The sequence below is a fragment of the Lampetra fluviatilis genome, chromosome 7 (genome assembly GCF_964198595.1).
Source record: "Lampetra fluviatilis chromosome 7, kcLamFluv1.1, whole genome shotgun sequence".
Taxonomy (NCBI): domain Eukaryota; kingdom Metazoa; phylum Chordata; class Hyperoartia; order Petromyzontiformes; family Petromyzontidae; genus Lampetra; species Lampetra fluviatilis.
In genome coordinates, this window is record NC_136281.1 from 2,537,081 (window position 1) to 2,563,754 (window position 26,674).

Genomic DNA, 26,674 nt, shown 5'->3' on the forward strand with positions numbered 1-26,674 from the left:
TGTGAGGGTTGGGGTTGTGTGGGTTGGGGTTGTGAGGGTTGGGGTTGTGTGGGTTGGGGTTGTGTGGGTTGGGGTTGTGAGGGTTGGGGTTGTGAGGGTTGGGGTTGTGAGGGTTGGGGTTGTGAGGGTTGGGGTTGTGTGGGTTGGGGTTGTGGTGGTTGGGGTTGTGAGGGTTGGGGTTGTGTGGGTTGGGGTTGTGTGGGTTGTGTGGGTTGGGGTTGTGAGGGTTGGGGTTGTGTGGGTTGGGGTTGTGAGGGTTGGGGTTGTGTGGGTTGGGGTTGTGTGGGTTGTGTGGGTTGGGGTTGTGAGGGTTGGGGTTGTGTGGGTTGGGGTTGTGTGGGTTGGGGTTGTGAGGGTTGGGGTTGTGAGGGTTGGGGTTGTGTGGGTTGGGGTTGTGAGGGTTGGGGTTGTGTGGGTTGGGGTTGTGTGGGTTGGGGTTGTGAGGGTTGGGGTTGTGTGGGTTGGGGTTGTGTGGGTTGGGGTTGTGAGGGTTGGGGTTGTGAGGGTTGTGGTTGTGAGGGTTGGGGTTGTGAGGGTTGGGGTTGTGAGGGTTGGGGTTGTGTGGGTTGGGGTTGTGAGGGTTGGGGTTGTGTGGGTTTGGGTTGTGTGGGTTGGGGTTGTGAGGGTTGGGGTTGTGAGTGTTGGGGTTGTGAGGGTTGGGGTTGTGAGGGTTGGGGTTGTGTGGGTTGGGGTTGTGTGGGTTGGGGTTGTGAGGGTTGGGGTTGTGTGGGTTGGGGTTGTGTGGGTTGTGTGGGTTGGGGTTGTGAGGGTTGGGGTTGTGTGGGTTGGGGTTGTGAGGGTTGGGGTTGTGTGGGTTGGGGTTGTGTGGGTTGTGTGGGTTGGGGTTGTGAGGGTTGGGGTTGTGTGGGTTGGGGTTGTGTGGGTTGGGGTTGTGAGGTTTGGGGTTGTGAGGGTTGGGGTTGTGAGGGTTGGGGTTGTGAGGGTTGGGGTTGTGAGGGTTGGGGTTGTGTGGGTTGGGGTTGTGAGGGTTGGGGTTGTGAGGGTTGGGGTTGTGAGGGTTGGGGTTGTGAGGGTTGGGGTTGTGTGGGTTGGGGTTGTGAGGGTTGGGGTTGTGAGGGTTGGGGTTGTGAGGGTTGGGGTTGTGTGGGTTGGGGTTGTGAGGGTTGGGGTTGTGTGGGTTGGGGTTGTGTGGGTTGGGGTTGTGAGGGTTGGGGTTGTGAGGGTTGGGGTTGTGAGGGTTGGGGTTGTGTGGGTTGGGGTTGTGTGGGTTGGGGTTGTGAGGGTTGGGGTTGTGAGGGTTGGGGTTGTGAGGGTTGGGGTTGTGAGGGTTGGGGTTGTGTGGGTTGGGGTTGTGAAGGTTGGGGTTGTGTGGGTTGGGGTTGTGAGGGTTGGGGTTGCGAGGGTTGGGGTTGTGAGGGTTGGGGTTGTGGGGGTTGGGGTTGTGTGGGTTGGGGTTGTGAGGGTTGGGGTTGTGAGGGTTGGGGTTGTGAGGGTTGGGGTTGTGAGGGTTGGGGTTGTGAGGGTTGGGGTTGTGAGGGTTGGGGTTGTGGGGGTTGGGGTTGTGAGGGTTGGGGTTGTGAGGGTTGGGGTTGTGAGGGTTGGGGTTGTGAGGGTTGGGGTTGTGGGGGTTGGGGTTGTGAGGGTTGGGGTTGTGAGGGTTGGGGTTGTGTGGGTTGGGGTTGTGAGGGTTGGGGTTGTGAGGGTTGGGGTTGTGGGGGTTGGGGTTGTGAGGGTTGGGGTTGTGAGGGTTGGGGTTGTGGGGGTTGGGGTTGTGAGGGTTGGGGTTGTGAGGGTTGGGGTTGTGAGGGTTGGGGTTGTGTGGGTTGGGGTTGTGAGGGTTGGGGTTGTGAGGGTTGGGGTTGTGGGGGTTGGGGTTGTGAGGGTTGGGGTTGTGAGGGTTGGGGTTGTGGGGGTTGGGGTTGTGTGGGTTGGGGTTGTGAGGGTTGGGGTTGTGAGGGTTGGGGTTGTGGGGGTTGGGGTTGTGAGGGTTGGGGTTGTGAGGGTTGGGGTTGTGAGGGTTGGGGTTGTGAGGGTTGGGGTTGTGGGGGTTGGGGTTGTGAGGGTTGGGGTTGTGAGGGTTGGGGTTGTGAGGGTTGGGGTTGTGGGGGTTGGGGTTGTGGGGGTTGGGGTTGTGAGGGTTGGGGTTGTGAGGGTTGGGGTTGTGGGGGTTGGGGTTGTGAGGGTTGGGGTTGTGTGGGTTGGGGTTGTGTGGGTTGGGGTTGTGGGGGTTGGGGTTGTGTGGGTTGGGGTTGTGGGGGTTGGGGTTGTGTGGGTTGGGGTTGTGAGGGTTGGGGTTGTGAGGGTTGGGGTTGTGAGGGTTGGGGTTGTGAGGGTTGGGGTTGTGGGGGTTGGGGTTGTGTGGGTTGGGGTTGTGAGGGTTGGGGTTGTGAGGGTTGGGGTTGTGAGGGTTGGGGTTGTGGGGGTTGGGGTTGTGTGGGTTGGGGTTGTGAGGGTTGGGGTTGTGAGGGTTGGGGTTGTGAGGGTTGGGGTTGTGAGGGTTGGGGTTGTGGGGGTTGGGGTTGTGTGGGTTGGGGTTGTGAGGGTTGGGGTTGTGAGGGTTGGGGTTGTGAGGGTTGGGGTTGTGAGGGTTGGGGTTGTGAGGGTTGGGGTTGTGAGGGTTGGGGTTGTGAGGGTTGGGGTTGTGGGGGTTGGGGTTGTGTGGGTTGGGGTTGTGAGGGTTGGGGTTGTGAGGGTTGGGGTTGTGAGGGTTGGGGTTGTGGGGGTTGGGGTTGTGTGGGTTGGGGTTGTGAGGGTTGGGGTTGTGAGGGTTGGGGTTGTGAGGGTTGGGGTTGTGAGGGTTGGGGTTGTGGGGGTTGGGGTTGTGTGGGTTGGGGTTGTGAGGGTTGGGGTTGTGAGGGTTGGGGTTGTGAGGGTTGGGGTTGTGAGGGTTGGGGTTGTGAGGGTTGGGGTTGTGGGGGTTGGGGTTGTGAGGGTTGGGGTTGTGAGGGTTGGGGTTGTGAGGGTTGGGGTTGTGAGGGTTGGGGTTGTGGGGGTTGGGGTTGTGTGGGTTGGGGTTGTGAGGGTTGGGGTTGTGAGGGTTGGGGTTGTGAGGGTTGGGGTTGTGTGGGTTGGGGTTGTGTGGGTTGGGGTTGTGAGGGTTGGGGTTGTGGGGGTTGTGAGGGTTGGGGTTGTGAGGGTTGGGGTTGTGAGGGTTGGGGTTGTGTGGGTTGGGGTTGTGTGGGTTGGGGTTGTGTGGGTTGGGGTTGTGGGGGTTGTGAGGGTTGGGGTTGTGAGGGTTGGGGTTGTGTGGGTTGGGGTTGTGTGGGTTGGGGTTGTGAGGGTTGGGGTTGTGAGGGTTGGGGTTGTGAGGGTTGGGGTTGTGGGGGTTGTGAGGGTTGGGGTTGGGGTTGTGTGGGTTGGGGTTGTGAGGGTTGGGGTTGTGAGGGTTGGGGTTGTGTGGGTTGGGGTTGTGTGGGTTGGGGTTGTGAGGGTTGGGGTTGTGGGGGTTGTGAGGGTTGGGGTTGGGGTTGTGAGGGTTGGGGTTGTGAGGGTTGGGGTTGTGAGGGTTGTCGTGCTGCTCCCCGTGCCTGCGCCCACCACGACAGCTCTCGCGCGCGCTCTCACGGGGTTTGCCGCGAGACGTTTGTCTCCCGGCGGTTGTTCTTGGTAGCGCGTAAATGTCAATCGTGGCCCGATTTGTTTTTTTTCCCATCTCAGAAGTGCTGGGGAGTTTCCACGGGGATAATAGTGGGCCGCGCTGAGGAAACGGGCGTGAAGCTGCCTTAAGCACATTTTGTGTGACTGTCAAACACAGAAGATCTCTTCCTCTGGAGGAAAGGGCAAAACAAAACATAAAAAAGAGACGTCGTAATGAGTGCGAGGCACAATTTTGGGACGGTCGAATGTTTGTCTCGAGCGCAGAGTGGGAACGAGTGAAAGATGAGTGCCGGCAGGCTTTTGGGAGAGGAGCTGAATGAGAGTGATTTGAATAACACACCGCACGAGCACACGGATTGCATAGAACACGGTGGAGTGCTCGCAAAATGAAAGGCTTTTTTTCACACAAACAGCTCTGGCTGTTGTATAAGATCAAATACATGTTCTGTTTTGCATTTCCCATACGTTGATTTGTGCTAATGTATTCTTGTTCAGTAAATACGTTGCCATGATTTCACCGTATCGTGCGTCTGTGAGCGGACAAAACGCACGCAGGGGCTACCAGATTCTCCTGCAGCTGTCCCATCTGGCTGGCAGGGAGCCACCCACGGCACCGATAAGTGCTGGACACAGAGGCCCACCGTGCGGACGTCTGCACGATGCTCGCGGACCCTGCGCGCGCGCGACTACGTGAACCGTTCCCCATCGACGTTGCGCGCACAACGCAGTTCCGCAGCGCGCGCGGTTCTTGTTTGCCCGCGAGCCAGCGGCGCGGGGGCGATTGTCTTCGTTGTGCGCGGGAAACGAACGCAGGTGCATGGCGCGCGACTCGCCACCTTCGTCAACGGGCCCGAGGAGGATGGCTCGGCGTTCCACGCGGCGCTGCTCGTGGGCCCTGTCGCCGACGCCGCGCGGCGCGCCGAGCTCAGCGTTGGCCGGGACGTGCACGGTGCGTGGCAGCGTCGGCCGACCCCCGCCCCGCCCCCCCCGCCCCGCCCCCCCGCTCCACGGCGTCACGGCCACGACCCTCACCGTGGGGAGATATGCGCTGTCTGCGTGGTCCGCTGAACCCGTTGTGTTGTTTTTGTCGACAGGCGCCGGTCGGTTTGTAGGACTGATGCAGGACCTCCGCTTCTACAGGGTCGCCCTCGCTAACAGGTGCTCGCTCGCGGCCTTCCCGGCTTCAGCGTTCCATCGCCGTGCGGGGTCGCACGTCTCGGCGCGCCTTTGAACGCGCGTCGGGACGAGAGAAATGTGCGAGCAATAAACAAGGCGCACATTTCGGTTCTAATCTGGGGAGTATTCAGATGTGATAAGCGCAACTGCGCATCAATCCGTGGAGAATGCCAGTGAAAATACGGCTGTGAAACTTTGTAATCTGAAATATCAATGATACCATTCGAACTTGCGGGTGGAGATTAATGTTGTAAATCTGATGCTGTCAATCGCGGAATGGCAGCGGAGTTATGTAATGTGCTGAGCAGCACGGTGCGCACACGTGCCCTGGAGTGCTGTTTATCACAGGGACGCTGCCAAGGGCTGCTCCGTGCCACCACGTGCACACGTGCCAGAGGCTACAACAAGTTTCCTCGATTTCTCGGTTTAAATTCAGGTTGTTACTGGTGTTCTTAATTATTTACACGTATTTATGTGGGCTGTCCGTTTTTGTAACGCTGAGAGATACGGCTGCCCAGAGAAGTGCTCGAGTGCCATTAACGGACGTGGAAGATTAAACAACACCAACAGCAACAACAACAACAACATAATCATCGCCTCGGCACTGATGTCGTGGTCCCCGCAGTGTGCTGAGTGTAGGGGCACACGTGTGCATGCATGTGCTGCACCTGGGCATCATTGGTGATGTGAGCTCTTGGCCAAAACTTCCACAAATGAGGCACATGATTAACTTGTCGACTTACTATTGCAAGCGGTACTTTAAGTCATCAATAATTCATGAGCTGCACAGAGAAATGACTTGACAAAGTTCAGTGGTGTCTCGTGTTGCCTGGAGTGTGCTCGTGTGTCTGTTGGTCCAATGCTCGTGTACCCACGTGTCCACGTGTCCATATTTCCTGCACAATTGTGTAATGCCACATGTGCACGTGGACACATGGTAATGTGTCCGTGTACCTACTGTATGCGTACCTGTGTTCGTGCACCAGCGTGTTGGGGAGCGGTAGTGTAGCGGTTAGCGCGCTGCGCTACGAACCCGACGACCCGGGTTCGATTCCCGCTCACGGCCAACACCAGTGACGATTATCTGAACCGGCCCTGGGCCTCCCCTAGGTTGACTCAGCCTCAAATGAGTATCTGGTGTGGTGTGTAAACAGCACCACTGGGGAGACAAAGGCGGTCGGGCGTGGTGCTGGCCACCCACCCCCTCGTGTACCGTTCTGGCCTTCACATCTGCTAGCTAACAGCACTTGTCCCTACAGTCTGTTAAGGCTACACGGGGGGTCTTTTTATCTTTGTCGTGTCCACGTTCCACTGTGTCTGTGCGCTCATGCGTTCACGTGCTCGTGCATCTGTGTGTCCTTGTGCCCGTGCGACCGCGTGCCGGCGTGTTCATATACCCACGTGCGAACGTGCCGGCGTGTTCATATAGCCGTGCGTACCGCGTTATATATATGTGTGTGTGTGTATAATCCGCGTGCCTGCGTGTCCGTGTGGCGGCCGACGGCCACAGGGAGGTGGCGGAGCTGCTGACGGGCCGGCTGCCCCCGCTGCACGTCCAGTCGGAATGCCGCTGCCCGGGCAGCCACCCGCGAGTGTCGCCGCTGCGCCAGCGCGACTGCGTGCGCGACGGGGCGGCGAGCGCGGGCAGCCACGACCGCGTGGCGCGCGTCGGCCCCCACGCGCGGCCCCTCTCCCACGTGAACGACGGCGACGCGAGCACCGTCTGGGTGTCGGCGCCGTCGAACGGCCCCGGGCGAGCGCCGCCCAGCGTGGCCGTCGACGTTGAGCTTCGGGGCGGCTCCTACCAGGCAACGTGCAGCAGCCCGTGCGGTGATCGCCGTGGTTGAGGCTGACTTGTTGGGGCCGGTTTATGATGGGAATCGGATTTAGATTTGGAGGAATTTGATGAGCTATGAAGCTTTTTTTTTTACTACGGATGTCCAGTAGGAAGGTGCGTTTTGAGCCACTTGCGTTGAGATACCGTTTGTGATAGCCAGGTCGATTCTGTAAAAGAGCTACGTAGCTCGGTGGGCCTTACCTGGTAAAATAAAATAAAACATAAAAAATAAACAAACTTCGATGTAAAGCTTTCGTGACTGCAGGGATTCATCTTCTTGGTTTTTTTGGTAAGGTCACGTAGAAGGGAAGTAATAAAATAATACAAAATAAAACATAATAATCAATAAGACGCTGTCTTCCCTACAGCTCTGTTTCTTCACCTGAGGACGGCTGCTTGCGTTGTGGCCGAAACGTCGTGAGAATTTTATTTTATTACGTTTTATTATTTATTATTTTATTACTTCCATTCTACGTGACTTTACCGAAAGAAACAAACAAAACTGTTTAGTAGTTTAAATAGTTTAGCTCTGTAGCGAGCTGTGTCATTGCATTGCGACAGAGCTGCCTCTTGCACTGTGTTAATTCCCCTCCGTTAAATTCGTTTTTTTTTTCATAACAGCGTCCAACCTATTAAGAGGCACCTATGGTGAGATAATAAGTTCTATCACTGGCACAGGGCCGCCAATTGAGTTGCTCCCTCCGTCATACACTCATTCGAGCTCGGCAACACCTCAGCGTCAGGCTTTTAAACATAGCGTGCAGTGAAAGACACCCGCAGTCAGGTTGCCACTCGGCGCTGAGGTTTGTCTTTGCCCCCCCCCCCCCCCCCCAGGTCTTTTACGTCATCGTTCAGTTCCTGAGCCCCCAGCCCGAGGGCGTGAGGATCCAGCGGAGGCCTGCGGCCGGCTCGCCGTGGCTCGACTGGCAGGTTTTTGCCAAAGACTGTGTTAGCATGTACAACATGAGCAACAACGGCCCCTTGGAGAAGCCCGACTCCGTTAATTGCCTGCGGTTTCCCAGGTGATTGGGCTGCGGCTCATGCAAATATCCCCACAAGTGTGTTTCTGCCTCATAAACATACTAATCGATGCAGTTGCCATGGCAGCAGGATTTGAAATGTCACTGACACTAGCGGTGCTTTGACAATTCGTGACATAGTAATTAATGAAGGGACTGATGCAATGGGTAATCGCTGATTATGGTGGGGCTGATAACAACGTGACATTTTTGTTTGGACTCCCCTGGGCTGCAACCCCAATTTTCTCACGATATTTTGAAATGATAATGGAGAATTTGCTAATTTGCCTCCAAACTGATCCAAGTGGGAAAAAAAAACTTAAATGTTGACTCGGTTGTCACAACACTTGGAAATGTCTCTCAGATTCACACTTTTCCCAGCAAGCGCCACTATCAGGGACACACTGGGCCGGCACCTGGAAGCCTTGCCGAGCCATTCCCAATGCGCATGGCAACTACAGATTGAGCGCCACGTGTTTTGTGCGTAATTTTTTTAACGCCACGGTGTTGCGTAAGTTTAAGCATTACATCTATTCAATGGCTTTTTTAGTTCTTGCACATGTTACAGCCCTTTGTCGGTCCACTGCTGGATGAGAGCCTTCCCATGCTGTGATGGTCATGGGGGTTAGTTGACCATACTTCACCACGTTGGTTAGTGAATGCGGGGAGTATAGACGTGGAATCATAGTACAGTACAACATTGTATTTTGCTGCATGCCCTCTGCTGCCCACCGCATAGAGAGGTCAACGCTTAAATCACACAAAGACGCGCGCACACACACACACACTCTCACAAAGTATACGCGACCTCCGTGAATCGGACACGTTTGAAACATGGAATTCCACCGTCCATCGCTGGCAGGGAGGTACCGCTGTCCAGGGGAAACGTGACGTTCAGCGTCCTCACTCCGGAGCCAAACCTCCGTCCGGGCTACAACGCCTTCTACGCCACGCCGGCGTTGCAGGCCTTCGTGCTGGCGGCCGAGGTGCGCATGCTGCTCGAAGGACGGCCCCTCGGCGTGGCGGGCGAGCCCCTGCGTCCCTGCCACGTCGTGTCCGAGGTGATCGTCAGCGGAAGGTGCGTGTCATCACGAGGGGAGGGAGAGACATGCTACGTAACATTCCGCTTCATCTGTTCGGTGTGTGCGCGCGCGTGTGTGCGCGGCAGAGACCTGAGCATTTCAGATTTGTGTATGCTTTGGCAGGATTTTGATTTTTCTTTTATCTGGGAATGGCCAACTTTTGCACGTCAAGCTCTTTGACTGGTGTTTCTCTGATAAGGGGTGACAGTTGTTGCGTGGATGCCCCGTGTTCGCACTGCACGTGGCCGGGCTGCCACGTGCTGTGAAGAGCAACTCTTGAGCTTCAGCTGCTGGCAGAAGGAATGAGCTTTTGTAGCGGTGGCCTCTTGTGCCACAACGCATCTACCCCGTGCCAAACTGCTACAAGGCAGTAATCGGCATATGGATATCGCCATATATTTGTGTATGCAATCCAGTGTTAGTAGAAAAGGAAGACGGTGGAGTTATTAACGTGAAAGTATGTGCTGTGTAGAAGGCCCACTGCCCGAAACGTTGCACGTTATATACTCTTTTTTTTAAGGCCGCAGTGTTATTTGACGAATGTGTTGAGTTTGTGTTGCTATAATTTGTGCCTGTGCACGACTGCCAACGTAGCACCACGAAATAATGTCTTATGTATTGAAATGTAATGCACAAGACGTCGTGGACATTTCACCATGTAAAGCGTAGGTCCCTCAGAAGTGACACATGCAAGCACGTGTTCATTTAAAGAGGTCAGAAATGGACTTTTGTTGTCATGCGCAAAGAGGCCGAGTTCATATGACAACGCATTTTTTTCTCATAATTTATTTTAATTAACATGCGCACTATCTCCGGTTCCGCACAGTGTAATGACAATATCATAACTCTTAAATACATTATGGGACGCAGTCGTGATAACAACAATAATAATAATATGTTCAACTTCTGAGTGATGCGGTCTTGCGTGTCATCTGCGCGCATGCGCACAAATGCGTGTGCGAGGTATTAATTATTTTAAGTAAGAAACAAATTGCTAACCTTGAACAAATCAGCTGGTAAATGACATGTAATAAAAGTGTTCTTCCCTTTGTAGACTCTCATGTTTATATATCATCATAAGGATGTCAGTTTTATAATTGCAGTCGTGAAGGCGGCATCTGTGAACGTGTGCGGCACCCACAGATGTCTTTTTAAAAACTGTTTAGTTTCCTGGTCATTAATGCATCTTTCCAGCTGGGCTACGAGCCGGAGCAGAGAAGCATGGGAACGTGTCGTTTGTTTAATCAATGTGACATTCATCCTTGAGTGCTTTGCTATGTTATTCTAAATGCTGTCGCGAACACAGCCATCGCCGGAGATTTAAGCGACAGTGCGGCTCAACCTGATTCATTCGTTTGTTAATTTACAGCGCCGTGCGGACGGCAAGGACCGCTGACAGGTGTAAGTGCTGAGATCGCTGCTTGCTTTGCTGCAATTCTGTTTTTTTTTCACGACAAACTTTGGTGTGAAACTCATTAATTATAAATTACACTGCTTTAATGCTCCGGGTGGCCAATATGGAAACTATTTTCATTCAGATTTAAACATTTTATTTCAATCTATTAATTTCACGTCCTTTATTTTGTTAAATGGAGTCTTAATACACAAGCATAGATGAGTGGTCAACTGTATGAAGAATAGTTAGCCGAAAGAAGAACAATTCACCAATACATCGGAAAATATTTTCATCATTTTCCTTGATGCATTTTGGTGTTGAAACACAGTGGCACCCGTGAGGGGTGATCGTGTGTGAGCGTGGGGGTGGCGTAGCGGTTCGTGTGCTGCGCGAAGAACCCGGCCATACGAGTTCGATTCCCACTTACGGCCAGCACCATTGGCGATTATTTGAATGGGTCCTGGGCCTCCCCTAGGTCGACTGAGCCTCAAATGAGTACCTGCTGTGATGTGTAAACATCGACACTGGGAAGACAAAGACGGCCGGGCGTGGTGTTGGTCACCCACCCCCCTCGTGTGCCGTGTCGGCCTTCATAGGTGCTCGCTAACAGCACTTGCCCCAACAGTCTGTTAAGGGGGATCTTTGTGTTTGGGTGCCTATAGGGGGATTTCTGTCTTTGGGTGCCTGTATGAGTATATATAGGTATGGGTTGTACCTCTGTTGGCAAGGGTGGTGCCTCTATGAGTATGGGATTATGCCTTTACCAGTATGTGTTGTGCCTCTGGATATAAGTTGTGCTGTATGAGTATAACTTTTGCCTGTATGGGTTGTGTTTGTACAAGTATGGGTTGTCCCTGTTTGTCTATAGGTTGTATGAGTATAGGTTGTGTCTGTGTAGTGTCAACGATTCAGAGACAGAGTTTCTAGGAGGAACTTTCTTCAATAACAACTTTCACGGTCTCGTCCGCACACTCTCCACAGGAGCTCAGCCCGGCCTGTACACAACGCTAGCCGTCTAACACCGACGGCGCTGACTGAGACAGCCAACTGCTCTCCTTCGTAGCGCGATATCTAGCAGAGACGTTTAGCGACGACGGCGACGAGACGACAGCGACGAGGAGACGAGTCCATTCCCAGAACCGGCAGCCCTGAGCCCCTCGCTTTCGGCTCTTTTTATGCTCCCAGCAGCGCGGCCTGGCTCTGCCCTGACCACGCCCCCTTCTCGAACCCGCCAGCAGGTTCCAGGGGCCTCCAGACGTGGTCCTCCGTGACCCTTGCCCCAGTTCCTCCGCCCTGCCGACACACAGCCGTGTTCACGCTAGGGCTGGACGATTTGGGGAAAATATCTAATTGCGATTTTTCTGACAGATATTGCGATTTGATTTGTGATGAAGTAAATGTTAAAGTCAAGCTTCAGTTCAATATTCACTGTGAAATAGATTTAAAATATGTGATGGAGCATTACCACATGATACCATCAAAATATGAACTGCTCTATATATTCCAATGTAAGGATGAGAACTTAAAATATATGAATTACTTCCAACGTATTTATGAAAATGTTTAAATTGAAATAGAACAATGAAACATAGAACAATTGTTAAGTTAAATAAATAAAGTTATAATAATAATAATACAAAATAAAACAATTCCAATAAGAAAGTAATAGGATTTTTCAAATCGCAAAAAATCGCAGCCTGTCCGATTTGCTAATCGCATTGTTTCAAATTGCGATTTCGATTTGAAATCGATTAATCGTTCAGCCCAACTCTTTGGTTCTTTCGGTAAAGTCACGTAGGTATAAAATAAAATAAATCACGACGTTTCGGGCGCAACACAAGCATCCGTCATCAGGTGTTGCGCCCGAAACGTCGTGATTTATTTTATTTTATACAAACGTGACTTTTACCAAAAGAACCAAAGAGAATGGATTCCTGCAGTCACGAAAGCTTCGAATGAAGATTAAATCGTTCAGCCCTAGTTCAGGCTCATCGGCGTGTGTCCTGTCTGCCCACTGCAGCTGCCGCTGCTGTCCGACACCCGGCGCTGTCACACGACACCTGTGTACATGTGCGCATGGGTTCGACCTGTATCGCCAAGGATGGTGCCTTTATGAGTAAAAGGCCTTTTGTGTGGATGAATGTTTTTCGCGCTTTTACGTAGCCGAACGTGCTACTCTGCCTTGTGCGTCCCACCCCCCCCCCCCCTTGAGAGTGGCGACCGACGGATTGTCGGGGCGGGGGGGGGCTGTGCGATTGTGGGCCGTGTCTGTATCGGTAGGGGCGAGAGTGCGCGCTCATCGCCAAGGGGGGCGCGCGTGCGCGTGCGTGCGTGCGCGTGCCACGCAGGTGTGAGTGCCATGGCCACGCCGAGAGCTGCGACTCGTCCGTCACCCCCTACCGCTGCCTGTGCTCGGCCCAAAGCAACACGGAGGGGTCCAACGTGAGTGTAGCCGGTCGGCACCACCACCCCCTCCCCCCCTCCCACGTCGCGTGTTCACACACCCGGGGCGTCGCTCAACCGTTCATCCGCTGCTGGATGAAAGCCTCCCCGAGCTCCCCAACCCGTCTCGTAGGGCTCTCTGTTTAACGTAAACTGCGCTCTGGCGGTGCTCTGGTGGTAGCCACCACGCTGTTCGCAGCGGGGACGTGGCCCTGGCTGAAGCAGAAACGCGCGTGCGAAATCATCATAATAGATCACAAGCGCGTTTCTGTTTTTGTCGACGCATCACGTTGGGCGCGCGGGTGCGTGAGTTTTTTGTTTTTCGGTTCTGTACCTATCCTGCCCGGGTCTTGAGTGGAATTCTCCTTAGGGGCCGACCATAAATGACGTCACGCACCTGGGGGGGGGGGCGGTCAGACATTTGTGACGATGTGTGACGAGGGGGGTTTGAGAAAAGTGGCGTCACATCAAAATGCGCAAGTTTAAATAAATATAGACAACACGTTCTACTTAATTAAATATACTTTTTCATAAAGGTTTTTTCCTACAACATCAGAGTGCAGCGCCACATTAAATACGCACTACAATGACAATAGTTTAAAGCGATTTGAAGCATGTTTTATTTTCAAAATAGAAATATGGGTTTGGAAGAGAGGGGGGGGCAGAGCTTTGTGACGTCATATTTGAGGGGGGGGGGTCTGACTTTTTGTGACGCCATGTGACGGGGGGGGAGTCAAAAATCGTCCAAAATCGCGTGACGTCATTTATGGACGGCCCCTTAAGCCGCCACGCAGGATTCCCGTGTCTGTGACGAGGTTGACCAGCCCAAGGCACGGGCTGCCCCCCCCCGCCCCCCACTAGCTTGTGTACCGACACGTAGCAGCAGCAAGGATGGTTACATGTTGATGAATGTTACACGAGGGCCGTGGTGAGGAGGGGGGAGCCGAGTCGAGACGCTCTTGGCAGCCACCGAAACTCCGTCGCGGCTTAATGAGAACAGATGTCCGCACATGCAATCTCGCCAATGCTCGAGTGCATAACACCGCACGGAGGAATAGCAATACGTGGGGTAGTGATGTGTTTTTTTTGTTCTGCTCGCAAGATATTTAATTAAGTGATACCAATGGAAGTGATGTCTTTGAAACGAACAGGTATTTATTCATGGCACCTCGGTCTCCCAAAGAGGCCTGCTTGAGAGTTGCCCTCAGCGTGCAAACCCGAGCTGCGTGTCGTACGTCGTGTTGCTGAGTGACTGCGTGGAGCGAGTGTGGGTGAGCGTGGGGTTAGTGCGGAGCGAGCGTGGGTGAGCGTGGAGTGAGTGTGGGCAGTGCCGGGACACATTCCTGCGGAGGGAGCTGGTAGGAACGTTGGGTTGCTCGGTCAATGGCCAGGGTCAACGGCGGCGTGGTGTATTCCGCAAATATGCCCGACTGTGAGGGCGGGCACAAGCCGGCGTGAGTAGGTTAAACGTTGAGTTTTATAAGGGCACCACGGGGTGACCAGCCCCTCCCCACCCAGCCCCACCAAGCCCCTCCCCACCCTGCCCTCCCCACCCAACCCCTCCCTCCCCACCCAGCCCCTCCCCTCTCCACCCAACCCCTCCCTCCCCACCCAGCCCCTCCCCACCCTCCCCACCCACCCAGCCCCCCACCCAGCCCCTCCCCTCCCCACCCAGCCCCCGCCACCCAGCCCCTCCCCACCCTCCCCTCCCCACCCAGCCCCTCCCTCCCCACCCAGCCCCTCCCTGCACGACGGACGGACGGACACAATAATCCCCTGTGGGCTGGTGTAACCAGGAGGTTCCTACCAGTATTAAGCTAGTCTGTAGCATATGCTGTTATAAAGGGGCCCTACATAAAAAAAAAACTTAAATATGAAAACACAAATGTTTTGCTTGCATAGTAAAGTAATTGTATTTTTTTATTTGTTATACAGCCAGATAATTCGACAAATCGCTAACCTTAAACACCCAGTCGTTCATAAAAGTTGAAGGCGGTATAGTACTATAGTAATGGAGCAAGTGCAGAATCATTGAACCGGAATTGATAGCTTGAAAGCATTTAGCGCGGGGCCCTTGAAAGTGCGGGGCCCGTAGCTACATATGTAGCTACTTTTGCTGCTCGGATAATCGGGCACTGAGCGTGGAGCGAGTGTGGATCGAACGTGCGTGAGTGCGGGCGAACATTGGGTGAGCCGTCGTGAGTGCCACTAGCACAGTGCACCGCGGCGCAGTGTGAGCGGTGCAGGCCCCTGTTCAGGGACAAGCCGTGGCGGGCCGGGGACACGCGGAACCAAAACGCCTGCCGGCCCTGCCTCTGCTACGGCCGCGCTATCAGTTGCCGCTACGAGGCCATCCTGGACCCACATCCAGGCCTGCACTGGCGAGGTGGTGGCGGTGTCTGTCAGGACTGCACACATAACACGACAGGTTCGGCGGTACCATCTCTCCACACACACAACACAACATCATGGGTTCGTCTATACCAGGGGTGGGGAACGTCCGGCCCGCGGGCCGTATAAGGCCCGCGAAATAATTTGGTGTGGCCCTGCCAAGGCAACCGCAAGCAGGCCTCGAAATTCAATTAATCGAGGAGAAAACCTGGAAAAGCAGTTGCGAGTAGCAACATCATCAATAGCAGCTAATATCACACGCCTCACCAAAGAGAAGCAGTTACAGCCATCACATTAGGGGTGAGCTAATTAAATGTTTGACCAAATATAACGGGCTAATTTTTAAGTTGATCATTTTGCATGGCCCGCGAATTATGTTATAAATATCCAAATGGCCCTTGGCAGAAAAAAGGTTCCCCACCCCTGGTCTATACCATGCATACACGCACAACACACTACCACGGTTTCGGCTGGACCACCGCTACACACACAACACCATGGTTCAGCTGTACTATCAATACACGTGCACACAACGCCACGGGTTCAGCTGTACCACCACGCATGCACACACAACACGATAACACTTGTTGGGCTGAGCGATCCGTACACTCACACACAACACCACGGGTTTGGCTGTCACCATTGCTGCACACACAGCACGGTTGCAGTGAACCACGCCGCGAGGGCCTTTCCCAACAAATGTGCACTCGCAAATCCCAGAGTGCGTGTGCGGATGAAAAAGTCCGAGATGACGAGCAGCGATGTGAGGACGTGCGCCGTCTGGAAAGTTTCGTCGTGGAAGTGCGAAGGAGGATTCCTCTGCATCTTCTCGCTGCATATTCACTCGGTGTCGGCGCTTCCCACCAGAGACTGCAGATAAATTGTAGCGCTTATGAAGTGCCAGTTATGATTTTGAGGTTACTTTGTGTTCTTACCAAATTGAAAAATGGAGAAGTAATTGGGGCGGTTTGAGTGGGGTAGGGATGCTGCACCATTCATCTTACTTTGAGTGACAGAAAACAATATGAAGTTTGTTTGAAGGCTGCCTTAGGGGAAATTGATACATAAGTTTCACAGTGGGAAGCTGTCGTCGAGGATGATGGATGAGACCCAGCGCCTGGCCTCTTGTTTCCCACCCGGGTCTCTGTGGACTCTGGTCTGCAGAAGGGTGGGAATAAGGGATAAATCATTAGTATGATACATTTTTCAGAGTTTTTACCTCAAAAGTGTGATCAGCAAGGGCAGTGTAACACTGCGGCATCCGCTCGCACAAGCCCATCACCCTGATTCATCGGCGCTTGGATTTCCCCGCATTTTATAAGGCACTTAATTACACTTTTGACAATCTGGGAGAAGACAAATACACATCATCGTCGGCTAATTCATTGCTTTCTCTCGGCTTGCCGTGCGATATAGCTTAACACTACCTCACTTTATAATCATGATTTGATGAGTGGACTGGGGAGTTTTATTAAATGGAATCTTATTACGACCGTTAATTGAAAATTATTTTTGGATCTCCCCATTGGACAGGTATCCAATCGTTGTTGTTTAAATTCAATTTAGAATTATGTAATATATTAATTAGTTATTTCACTGCATCGGACAATGTAGATTTAGGGCAGCTATCCGAGTTGTGTCCCTGAGGAAGGAATGAGTGCGAGCCGTAGCTTGTGGCAATTAAAAAAGAAGTGCCCCATCATTAATCTAAATCATTCGTTCCCCACTCTTTTTTTTCTTTCTCTTATCGCTTGTGCCTCGGCTTTCCTGCTCCAACCTGCTCGCCATTCGCTAAACCCTTGTCCACCTTTCTTCCTCGTCTCCCCCTGTTTCAGGACAGCACTGCGAGCGGTGCGTCGACCACTTCTACATGGAAGTGGGCGCCGATGTTTTTACCCCGGACTTGTGCCGACCGTGCGGTTGCCACCGGTCCGGCGTGATCAGCGAGGACGAGCCGTGCAGCGCGGTTTGTCCTGAGCGCACAACCACCGCATCCACCCTCGCCTGCACGCGACGCCCGACCCCCCCCCCCAAGCGAGCCTCACCTGTGATGACACAAACGCCAAAGTGGCACGGAGTGTGAACGGTGCAAACAGCCTTCACTTCGTCTGCACTGCCGTTATGGCGGCCAGTAATTTAAATTGTCCGAACTCGTGTCACACTTCGCTGCGCACGAGTGGCAGCTGCTGCTGGAGAGAGCACAAGGTGGTGGCTTGGTGGGTGCGGAGGTGGTGCTGGCGGCGTGGGTATGGCTCGCTCACAGGGCAGGTGTGTGCGTGTGTGTGTGTGGTCGCAGGTGAGCTCGCTCACAGGGCAGGTGCGTGTGTGTGTGGGGAGCGGTAGTGTAGCGATTAGCACGCTGCGCTACGAACCTGGCGACCCGGGTTCGATTCCCGCTCATGCCAAACACCAGTGACGATTCTCTGAACCGGTTCTGTGCCTCCCCTAGGTCGACTCAGCCTCAAATGAGTACCTGGTGTGATATGTAAACATCGCCACTAGGGAGACAAAGGCGGCCGGGCGTGGTGTTGGCCACCCACCCCCTAGTGTGCTGTGCTGGCCTTAATAGGTGCTCGCTAACAGCACTTGCCCCTACAGTCTGTTACAGGCTATACGGGGGTTCTTTGCTTGTCGCAGGTGGGCGGGCAGTGCCGGTGCAAGCCGTTTGTGACAGGGCGGCGCTGCGATACCTGCCGGCCCGGCTGTTACGGCCTGAGGGCCTCCTCCACGGACGGGTGTATCCCGTGCGGCTGCCACGTGGCCGGCACGCGTGGCGGGGACCCCGACTGCGAGCAGCACAGCGGCGAGTGCAGGTGCAAGCCCAACGTCAGGGGTACGACACGGCATCGCCGGACCCCCCCCCCCCTCTCCCTCCCCCTCAGTCTGTTTCCATCATTCACATAAGAGCAGCGGTGGGTCCAGTGTGAGATGTACTGAACGTGTGCGTGCAGGTGCAAAGTGTGACAGCTGCGACTACGGATTCAAGCTTCTGAGCGCGGCGAACCCGCTGGGCTGCGAGTCGTGTAACTGCAGCGCGCGGGGAGCGCTGCACCAGTTCTGCGACCCAGACAGCGGCCAGTGTGCGTGCGTGCCCCACGCCGAGAACACGCGATGCGACGCCTGCTCCGCGGGATATTACGGCCTGAGTCCCGCCGGCTGCAGCCCCTGCGAGTGCGACCCGCGGGGTGCCGCGCCGGGCGGCGCGTGCGACGGGGTCACGGGGCGGTGCGCGTGCAAGCCGCACGTCGCCGGCCGTCGCTGCGACTCGTGCAGCGACGGCTTCTTCGGTCTCAGCGAGCTGACGCCCGACGGCTGCTCCCCATGCGGCTGCGATGCTGCGGGCACGGCGAATGGGACGGCGGGCTGCGACGCGCGTAGCGGGCGGTGCAGCTGCAAGGCGCTGGCATCGGGCTCGTTCTGCTCGCTGTGCCAGCCGGGCTCCTACAACCTTTCGGAAACGAACGCGGCTGGCTGCGAGCCGTGCCTCTGTGACCCCCGGGGCACGGAACTTGGCATGGTGTGCGATGGCAGCTCCGGGCAGTGCGCCTGCCTGCCGGGGTGGGCCGGCCGGCGGTGCTCCACTTGCCAAGCAGGTAGAGGCGTGTGGAATAGCGGTGGAAATCCGCTTCGCGGGAAATCCCATCCTGGCCCATCCCCACCGCTCTAACGGGCAATGCACCTTAATTTGCAATTCGCGAGTCACAACTGTTTTACTTGATGGATTATGTGCGAAAGAAAATGAGGCTTTGCAAATTTTGAAATATAATGCAAAATTATATTCGCGTTGTCACAGTCCAAATACAATTGATATAATTGGTAAGGAAGATGTAAAGCCACATGATTTATGAAACAACAGCGCAATAAACAATCACATTTGGAGGCTGCGCGCATACCTTAGACATGAATACTAAAACGCATTCATGAGGATCCCTCCGCAAGTAGCAGCAATCTGTTATTCCTGCCGTATTAATCATGCTGCTGGCAGCGTTTCGTAGTGGCTAATTTGTCTGCTGTGTCTCCGTGCAGGGTTTTACCGCTTGGAAGGAGACGCCTCTGGCTGCCGGCCATGCGACTGCCACCAGCGCGGCTCGGCGCACGCGGCCTGCGACGGCAACTCGGGCCAGTGCGCGTGCGCCAGCCACACGGTGGGCGGCAGGAGGTGCCACCGCTGCGCCCACACCTATTACGGCTTCGACCAGGAACGCGGCAGGTAAATCAATGGGCACGATGTCACGAGGCCACCCTCCACCTCGAGGCCCCCCGGGGGTCGTGCGGGTGACGCCTCGCGCGTTCTCACATTTGGCTGGGGGGGGGGGTCATCCTCCTGAAGTCGCACGCCACCAGGTGCCCTTGTCCTGCAAAGTTGCCTTGTTATCGGACTTGGGCAGCGATGATCACATTTGAAGTGTGTTTCACGCGGACATCTACCGCTATGCCGCTCGCGAGGTGAGCAGACACAGCTCCGCCGAGTTCACGACGAGGCAAAGCTTGCTCTTGATTTTAATGAAGTGTAGTTCTTGCAAACGCCCTTTTTACTGCGGTGTTATGATCGGCGCAACGCAGCGTTATGCTGAGGGTTGTAATGCCTTTACATGCACAGCGTATCTCCTGTATGAAATACATTTTATAAACTAGGAGCGCGGAAAGAAATGGGCTCTTAAAATATAACGGCGTGTGTTGTGGGGTCGTATTGATTTTGCAATAAACATTCCCAAACACTTTTTTTCTTGTCCCCTGAGGCTATAACATAATTGCAGCCTCACAAGTAACAGCATGTTTACATTGCGGGGCCTCCTGGTTAATTTGCCACATTTATAGGGTTCAGGGCAAGTGCCTCTCGCCGGCGTGCGGTGCGTTCTGTGCTCGAACGACGCCGGGGCAAGGAGCATGACTCGTTGCAGAAGAGTCGCGAGTTTGACCCGCAGTGGGAGACCTTCCTGCCTTCCTCCACGCCACTTAGTGAAAGGGGACTGGCTGCTTTTTGTGGGAAATTAACAGAGGTCACCGCGTCAGGAGGCCGGATCCCACAGCAGAATCTTGGATACAATTCAAAATCGAGACTCCACGGACTCAGCTGTCCGCTCTCATCTCACTCTATTCCCCTCCTCGCACTATCCTACCTCTCCCCGCTTATCTAACTCTACTCCCCCCTGCGTACCCTCCTTCCTTTCCCGTTTCGTCTCACTCTCCTCCCCTCCATGCACTCTCTGCTCCGGCAACCAAGGCGTTCTATAGAAGCTCCAACCTTTGCTCAATGGGCGGTCGCTCAATTCTCCTCTGCTGCCCGCATTGTCTGGAACTCCCCGGCCACCCACACTGTCGACCCCCTGCCCCTTTTCAAGTCCAGGCTGAAGATGTCTTTTTTTTCTCCCAACCCACTGCCTCGTTATAAAATAAATATGCCCACTGTTACAGTTCAACATCTCGAGATGCGGTTGCAATTAGACGCTGCACAAGTCCACGTTGCATCGTGCCCTGGCTCGGCAACGCACGCTCGTGCGGGCAGCGCGATGGCTTGACGGGGCGACCCGAGCGCGTGGCGTGCGCCCCCCCGCAGGTGCCACGAGTGCGCCTGCTCGACGGCCGGGAGTCTCGGCACGTCGTGCCACCCTGCCACGGGGCAATGCTCGTGCAAGGCGCTGGTGACGGGGCGGCGCTGCGACGCGTGCACGCACGGGGCTTCCCACCTCCGCGCGAGCAATCCCTTCGGCTGCAGCAAGAGTGGGTGCTGAAATCCGTCAGCGTAATGTGTCCGTTTAATAAACTTCTGTCCAGCCGTCTGCATTAGTTGACTTCGCTTCTGTCTGTCGTTGCCCCTGGCTGCCTGTCATGTCTCCTTGTCTTGCTTTTTTGCCCACCTTTAATCTCTCTGTCAAATTCTTTCCACATCCGTTGGTTTTGGCGGTAGACTACAATTGATGAAATAAAAAAAAGTGTGTTGTCTGTACGGAGCTTCTGCCTGGTTTGTTTGAAACGTAACGACCACTGCGGCCGCGGTGGTTGGGGCAGCGCTGCTCTCGACCTCGGCCCCAGTGGCAGGAATCTGCCCGGGGTTTTAAAGCGGCGCTTCGCTGGGACGGACCAGTGCAGTCACGGACACCACCTCTGTTGCGTGCGTGGCTGCATTGCTCCACCCTGTTTCGGTGCCAGTTGAAGTGAAAGCTCGTTAACTTGCCCTCATGGTGGGCCACTGCTCCACCTCTGTTTCTGGCCACTTCTGCAGACACTGAAGCCAAATCCTGATTGAATTCCACTCGGCAGATACAAAATTGTTCCCAATTTACTTTCAACAGTTTAACACTTTCAACAATTGCCGCAAGATGACGTGGAACGCCAATGCATACGTTCCAGTTGTCGAGGCACCGTTTGACGTATTTCAATGAGAGCCGGCGCAATCTGTTGCGACGAAAAGACTCCCTCTCTTTTTGTTCCCCATCAATTTTTTTTGCGAGCGACTCATCCGCAGAGCCATTACGAACAAACGGCGGCGTGCTCGCAGTGCGGCTCGCGCACAGAGCCGAGTGACCGTGCGACGGGCGCGGCCGCCCGTTTGGGATGTCCGCTCGGCGCGCGCGCGCGCGTGCGTCACTCCGGGAGGCGCGGGGGCACGCGGGGGCGCCTCTGTAACGGCCGCGTCGGCGGCGCCCGCTGAGCGGGTAACGTGTCGTTGTTCCTCCTCTTGAGCAGCGCCCTCGCAGCAGCCGCCACCCGCGGCCCGCGCCCTCGGCTCCTCCGCCATCGCGCTCGCCTGGTCCCCGCCCGACGCCCCCAACTCTGACCTGCTCACCTACATCCTTTATCGCAATGACAGCCAGATCTACAGCGCACGGGATCAATACCCATTTGGTAAGCGTGTAAATCAGCCGGTGACCTTCCTGCCGAGGCTTCATTAATGCTCGCGTGCTTCGGAGAGAGGGGTGGCAGGGAAGGGGCGGTGGGGGGGGGATGAGGGTGGTCGTGCCACACGAGGGTGGCATGGGCAGGCGTGCACATTCGTTGATAGTCACCCGCAGCCCGCCGCCACCGTGCCAAGATGCCGTTATGCAAATGAAGTAATGGGGTGTTGTAAAAGCAAAACGAATGTATTGCGGTAATTGGAATGTTAATGTTATTTATCGCCGTAGTAAACCTGTGCATGGGAATGAGCAGCACGGCGCTCATCGCGAGGCAGGTCACTCGCAGTGCGGGCCGCATCTCAATGTCGTGTCGGCGCAATGGGCTTCCCGGCGTTAATGTCAGAAACACTTTAATCTCTCCCACGTACTTTATTTAGCCACGTGAGATGTTAATGGGATTCATTATCTCTCTCGCCGTGGACGTCTGGGTGTCCGCGGTTATGCATAAACATGTTTACGTCCGAAGTTAAACCCTTGAGTTTATTATCGTGTTACTCTTTATGCGTGAAGAGGTTTTAAAATTTCATGTCTTGGCGATGACACAGGCACATAATGGCCCGGACTCCTGAATAATCTCCCAGGGTTTTTGAGGTGGCGTCACAGCAGATGGCCTCGTTCATGTGCTGCCGAAGCCACAGAATGGCGGTGGCAGGAGTCTCGCTGGTTGCTCAGTGACGAGCAAGTTGAGAACCAGGGCCTATCACCCAGCCCGAAATGTCTCTCGTTTGCCAGCAACGCACACGATTGCTATCCTCTCAAAACAAAGAATAAACAAATTAAAGTACTGTGTAGTAACACGCAGCTGGGCAACCTTCTCATTCAACTGCATGAGGAAGAAGAATCCGTTGCAAACCCTCATGCGCTGGTGGTGGTTGCAACCCACGGTGACGTCTGGGTTTTTTAAATCCCCTAATGGAAATTCTGGTCTGTAGGAATGAAACAAACGGGCTCGCCATTTGTTCCTGGCACAGACCGTTATGCTTGTTGGCTTCGGGGATAAAACAAAGCAAATTTGTACGCCGCGCCTTCTATTGTTCGTAAGGCAGCATGCGTCTATTTTTCATCTCTGCGCGCAAGCGTGCGGGCCAATGCAGCATTGCGTTCCCGGCTCCAGACGGGGGCATTGGGTTTGTCCGTAGTTACTCGCTTTGGTGCGGGTCACGGCGCCCACGTGCAGCCCTGATTATGCAGTGCGGTCAACCCCATTGTCGGCATGAAATGCAACACTTATCAGCCAACCCTCTGTGGACAGGTATCAACGTGTCACCCCTGTTTGTTGCTGTGGAACGGAATTTGCATAAATATTATGTTTAATGCCTGCGGGGAGCAAAAACCCTTTCTGCCTTGTCATTGTGCAGTAATTGCTTTTTTTTTTTGCCTTCCTCTCGTCCAATTTTATTTTGTTGTGGTTTTGCGTCGGCAGGTCCACAAAGTTTCAACGACACGGACCTTTCGCCGTACACGTCCTACTCCTACTTTGTGCGGACGGCGAACGTCGCCGGCGGGGCGCGCAGCCCGTCGGCGTCCCAGCGCACGCTGGCGGGACCCCCGCCCGCCGGCCCCACGCTGGAGGTGCAGGGTCCCGTGGGCGCACGCGCCGTGTCGCTGCGCTGGAGCGAAGCGTCCGGGGCGAGCGGGCCGGTGCGGAGATACGTCCTCGAGTCGCGCTCGCCCGGGCAGGCCTCCCCGCCGCAGCTTCGGTACTCCGGCTCGGGCAACGCCGCCTCGGTGCCGGGGCTAAGCCCGTTCACGCCGTACGAGTTCGCGGTGCGCGCCTGCACGGACGGCGGGTGCAGCGCCGGCCGGCCTCTGCGGGTCGTGACCCGGCAGGCGGCCCCCGAGGGTCAGGCCGCTCCGCGCGCGACGGCACTCGGCGCCACGGAGCTCGGCGTGTCCTGGGACCCGCCCTCGCGACCCAACGGTACGACGAGATCCGGGCATTACGGGATGCCACGTCGCTTCGGCGGTTCGTCAGATGTCACCCGACGTCACCGGACGCCGCCGAACGTCATCGCCGGTCGGCGGGTCACGAGCGGAGCCGTCGCGATAACCTCTCGCGATGTCTCCCTGCCGCAGGTGCGCTCGTTCGCTTTGAGCTGTTCCTGCGGGGACCCTTGGAGGGGACGAACGCGTCGAGTCCGTCACCTGGCGAGCACCTCGTGCACGAGAGCTCGGGCTTGCCGGACCCCCAGGCCGGTGCGGCGCCTGGCGAGGTCGCGCTGCCGCCGGCCACGGCGACGCGCGCCAGCGTGGGGGGCCTGCGGCCCTTCTCCACGTACGAGCTGCGCGTGATCGCCGTCAACCACGCGGGCGCCGGCTCCTCGCCGTGGACTCGCGCGCGCACGGGACAGGGCGGTACGTGACCCGGCGCACCTCGCCGATATTTGCATTAATTGTGTTTCGCGGAATGACAATAATTGGACTTTGCAGCATTGGGCTAAGTTGAAAACTCATTTCTCAGCTGAAAACTTTCTTTCTCCACAGCTGCTTTTTGTGTTTGGTTTGCTGTCTTCCCCCCGTACCTCCGATTAGCACGGTTGGCAACTTATGGTTGATGCAACGCAGTATCATGACCTTGTTTCAAACAGAGGAATTTGAAATGCCTCAAATCCCTCAAGCCCCCCCCACCCTCCTCTGACGCTATGGGGCTGTGGTCTGATATTTGTGCCCTGGATGTATTTCACTCAATGAACAAAGCAGCGGTGTTCCCTGTGTCACAGTCAAGCCACGCTTGAGGCTCTCTCGCGGGTCCCGCACGGCGAGAGCCAGGCTGCCAAGAGGAATGCCACTGAAGAATCAACCCATTGATTTTGTGTGCCGTTTCACTCCAGCTTTCATTCATCGTTCGGTAAAACGGCTGGCATATTTGACTCTGGCAATCGCTCGATTAATCAGTCGAGCTCGCGTGATCGACAGGGCACTGACAGGAGGGTGACATGCCTAGCGTTGCCAAGACAGCGCGGTCCCGTTGCCATGTAAGTGAGGGCAGCCTCGGCCTGCAGCTCGTGGCAGCCTCTGAGTGACGAGCGGGGACAGATTACCCCGCGTTCCTTGAGGCAGCTACGCACGTCAGGTACGCATGCATATGCATGCGTGTGATGTCTGTACGTTTAAAATGCGCGTGTGCGTACATGCATGCGGTTGGACGTGTGTGTGTGTGGAGCGGCAGCGCATCGGTTAGCGCGCTGCGCTACGAACCGGGAGACATGAGTTCGATTCCCGCTCACGGCCAACACTGGTGATGATTATCTGAACGGGTCCTGGACCTTCCCTAGGTCGACTCAGCCTCAAATGAGTACCGCACCTGGTGCGGGTGTGTAGTAATCACCACTCGGGGAGACACGCGACACCACCGACCTTCGTAGGTGCTCGCTAACAGCAGTTGCCCGAACAGTCTGTTGAGGCTACGGGGGGAGGGGTATCTTACGTCGTTGTGTGTGTGCATGTCGCAGCGCCGGTGCCCTTGGCAGCACCCGAGGTGGTGCCCGTGAGTGCCACAGCCCTGAAGGTTTCATGGGTCCGCCCGGCCGCCCGGGCCGTCGGAGGAGAGGTGCTCGCGTACCGCGTCGCTCGGTGGCGGGGGCAGATGTACGATCCACAGGCGCCTCCCGTCGCCGCGGAGGTGATCACGCACGGCGGGGGAAGGGGCATTCGCAGCACGATGAATGGTCCCGTCAGTGAAATGCGCCGCGTTACACACGTCCCTCACACTCGTGACGGGAAAAGAGCCATTGAGGCAAGGGAGACCGGGGGGGAGGGGGGGGATGAAATTTGCCTGCTAAGGGTAATCGTGCAATGCACAGTAGATAAATACACGTAGTCCTCTACTTACGATGGAGATGCGTTACGACAACCCCATCGTAAGTCGAAAATATCGTAAGTCGAAGATGGCCTAGCCTACCCAGGAGTCTTAAAGAGTGGTGATAATTTAGCAAAACAGAGCAATTTACAGGAGCGTACTGTATAAACTATATACTGTATGTATTTATTAATTACAATACTTTATTGTACAGTAAAATATAAAGTAAAAAAAACCAAGGTAAATTCTTAGCCTACCTATAATGAACTGCAATTTAATAGAAAGTTTTTTCAGGAAACAATCCTATCTGCTATAAAAACTTTTAACATGCATTGAACGTATCGTATCGTGGTAACCTTAAAATGAAATCGCTAAAGCTACGTATCACACATGCATTGAACGTATAGTGACGTATCATCTTGTACTGTACTCACCAAGAATCTGTCCGTCGTCTGCATACTTGAACGATGTCAGGTTGTTGATGGCTATTTTGTCGTATCGCTATCGCCATTGAAAGATCGAAATATCGTAAGTCGGACGGACCATCGTAACTCGGCGACTACCTGTAAAAAAATACGTAAATGAACACATTAAATAACAGCGAAATCCTACGTGGGGTAATTAATTCATGAGCAATCTTGGACCGTAAGAGAAAACTCTCTCGCCCATTAGGCGCATGCATGAATGAGTGTGTTACATTCTAGATTTGAAGCTTTCGTGACTGCAAGGATTCATATTCTTAGGTTTTTTTCGGTAAAGTCACGTAGGTACATGTCAAACGGTACAAAAAGTATCGTGGCTGACTTCAACTCTAACCCTTTGTTGTTAGTCAGTTGCCAATAATGCGTGGTAAATGTGTTCATCGTACAACGACATAATCCGAATCAAGATGCACTGGGATGACACGTGACGTGCGAGCTGTATCAGCGGCACAATGCGGGCGAAGAGCGCGGGTCGGTTCACGACGAGCGTGTGACGAGTCCACTCCGACCCTTGCCACGTGCGTTCGTTCGCCCAACGCATCGGCTGCGTGTGTCTGAAGACAATGCTGGGGATCCTGACCACTTCCCCTAATTGA

At 54.8% G+C, this 26,674-nt stretch overlaps 1 protein-coding gene across 1 annotated transcript in view; it reads left to right on the forward strand.

The window, feature by feature from the left end:
- USH2A (usherin) overlaps positions 1 to 26,674 on the forward strand; it is a 112,258-nt gene that overhangs the window by 6,749 nt on the left and 78,835 nt on the right. Inside the window, exons 3-18 of the mRNA XM_078858151.1 lie at positions 4,372 to 4,507; positions 4,653 to 4,716; positions 6,245 to 6,542; positions 7,406 to 7,593; positions 8,453 to 8,668; positions 12,417 to 12,510; positions 14,743 to 14,938; positions 16,737 to 16,867; positions 17,539 to 17,734; positions 17,853 to 18,494; positions 18,928 to 19,111; positions 20,459 to 20,622; positions 21,589 to 21,747; positions 23,221 to 23,718; positions 23,874 to 24,152; positions 25,250 to 25,419. Of these exons, the coding sequence (XP_078714277.1) occupies positions 4,372 to 4,507; positions 4,653 to 4,716; positions 6,245 to 6,542; positions 7,406 to 7,593; positions 8,453 to 8,668; positions 12,417 to 12,510; positions 14,743 to 14,938; positions 16,737 to 16,867; positions 17,539 to 17,734; positions 17,853 to 18,494; positions 18,928 to 19,111; positions 20,459 to 20,622; positions 21,589 to 21,747; positions 23,221 to 23,718; positions 23,874 to 24,152; positions 25,250 to 25,419 (3,615 nt within the window). The remainder of the gene's footprint in view (positions 1 to 4,371; positions 4,508 to 4,652; positions 4,717 to 6,244; positions 6,543 to 7,405; positions 7,594 to 8,452; positions 8,669 to 12,416; positions 12,511 to 14,742; positions 14,939 to 16,736; positions 16,868 to 17,538; positions 17,735 to 17,852; positions 18,495 to 18,927; positions 19,112 to 20,458; positions 20,623 to 21,588; positions 21,748 to 23,220; positions 23,719 to 23,873; positions 24,153 to 25,249; positions 25,420 to 26,674) is intronic.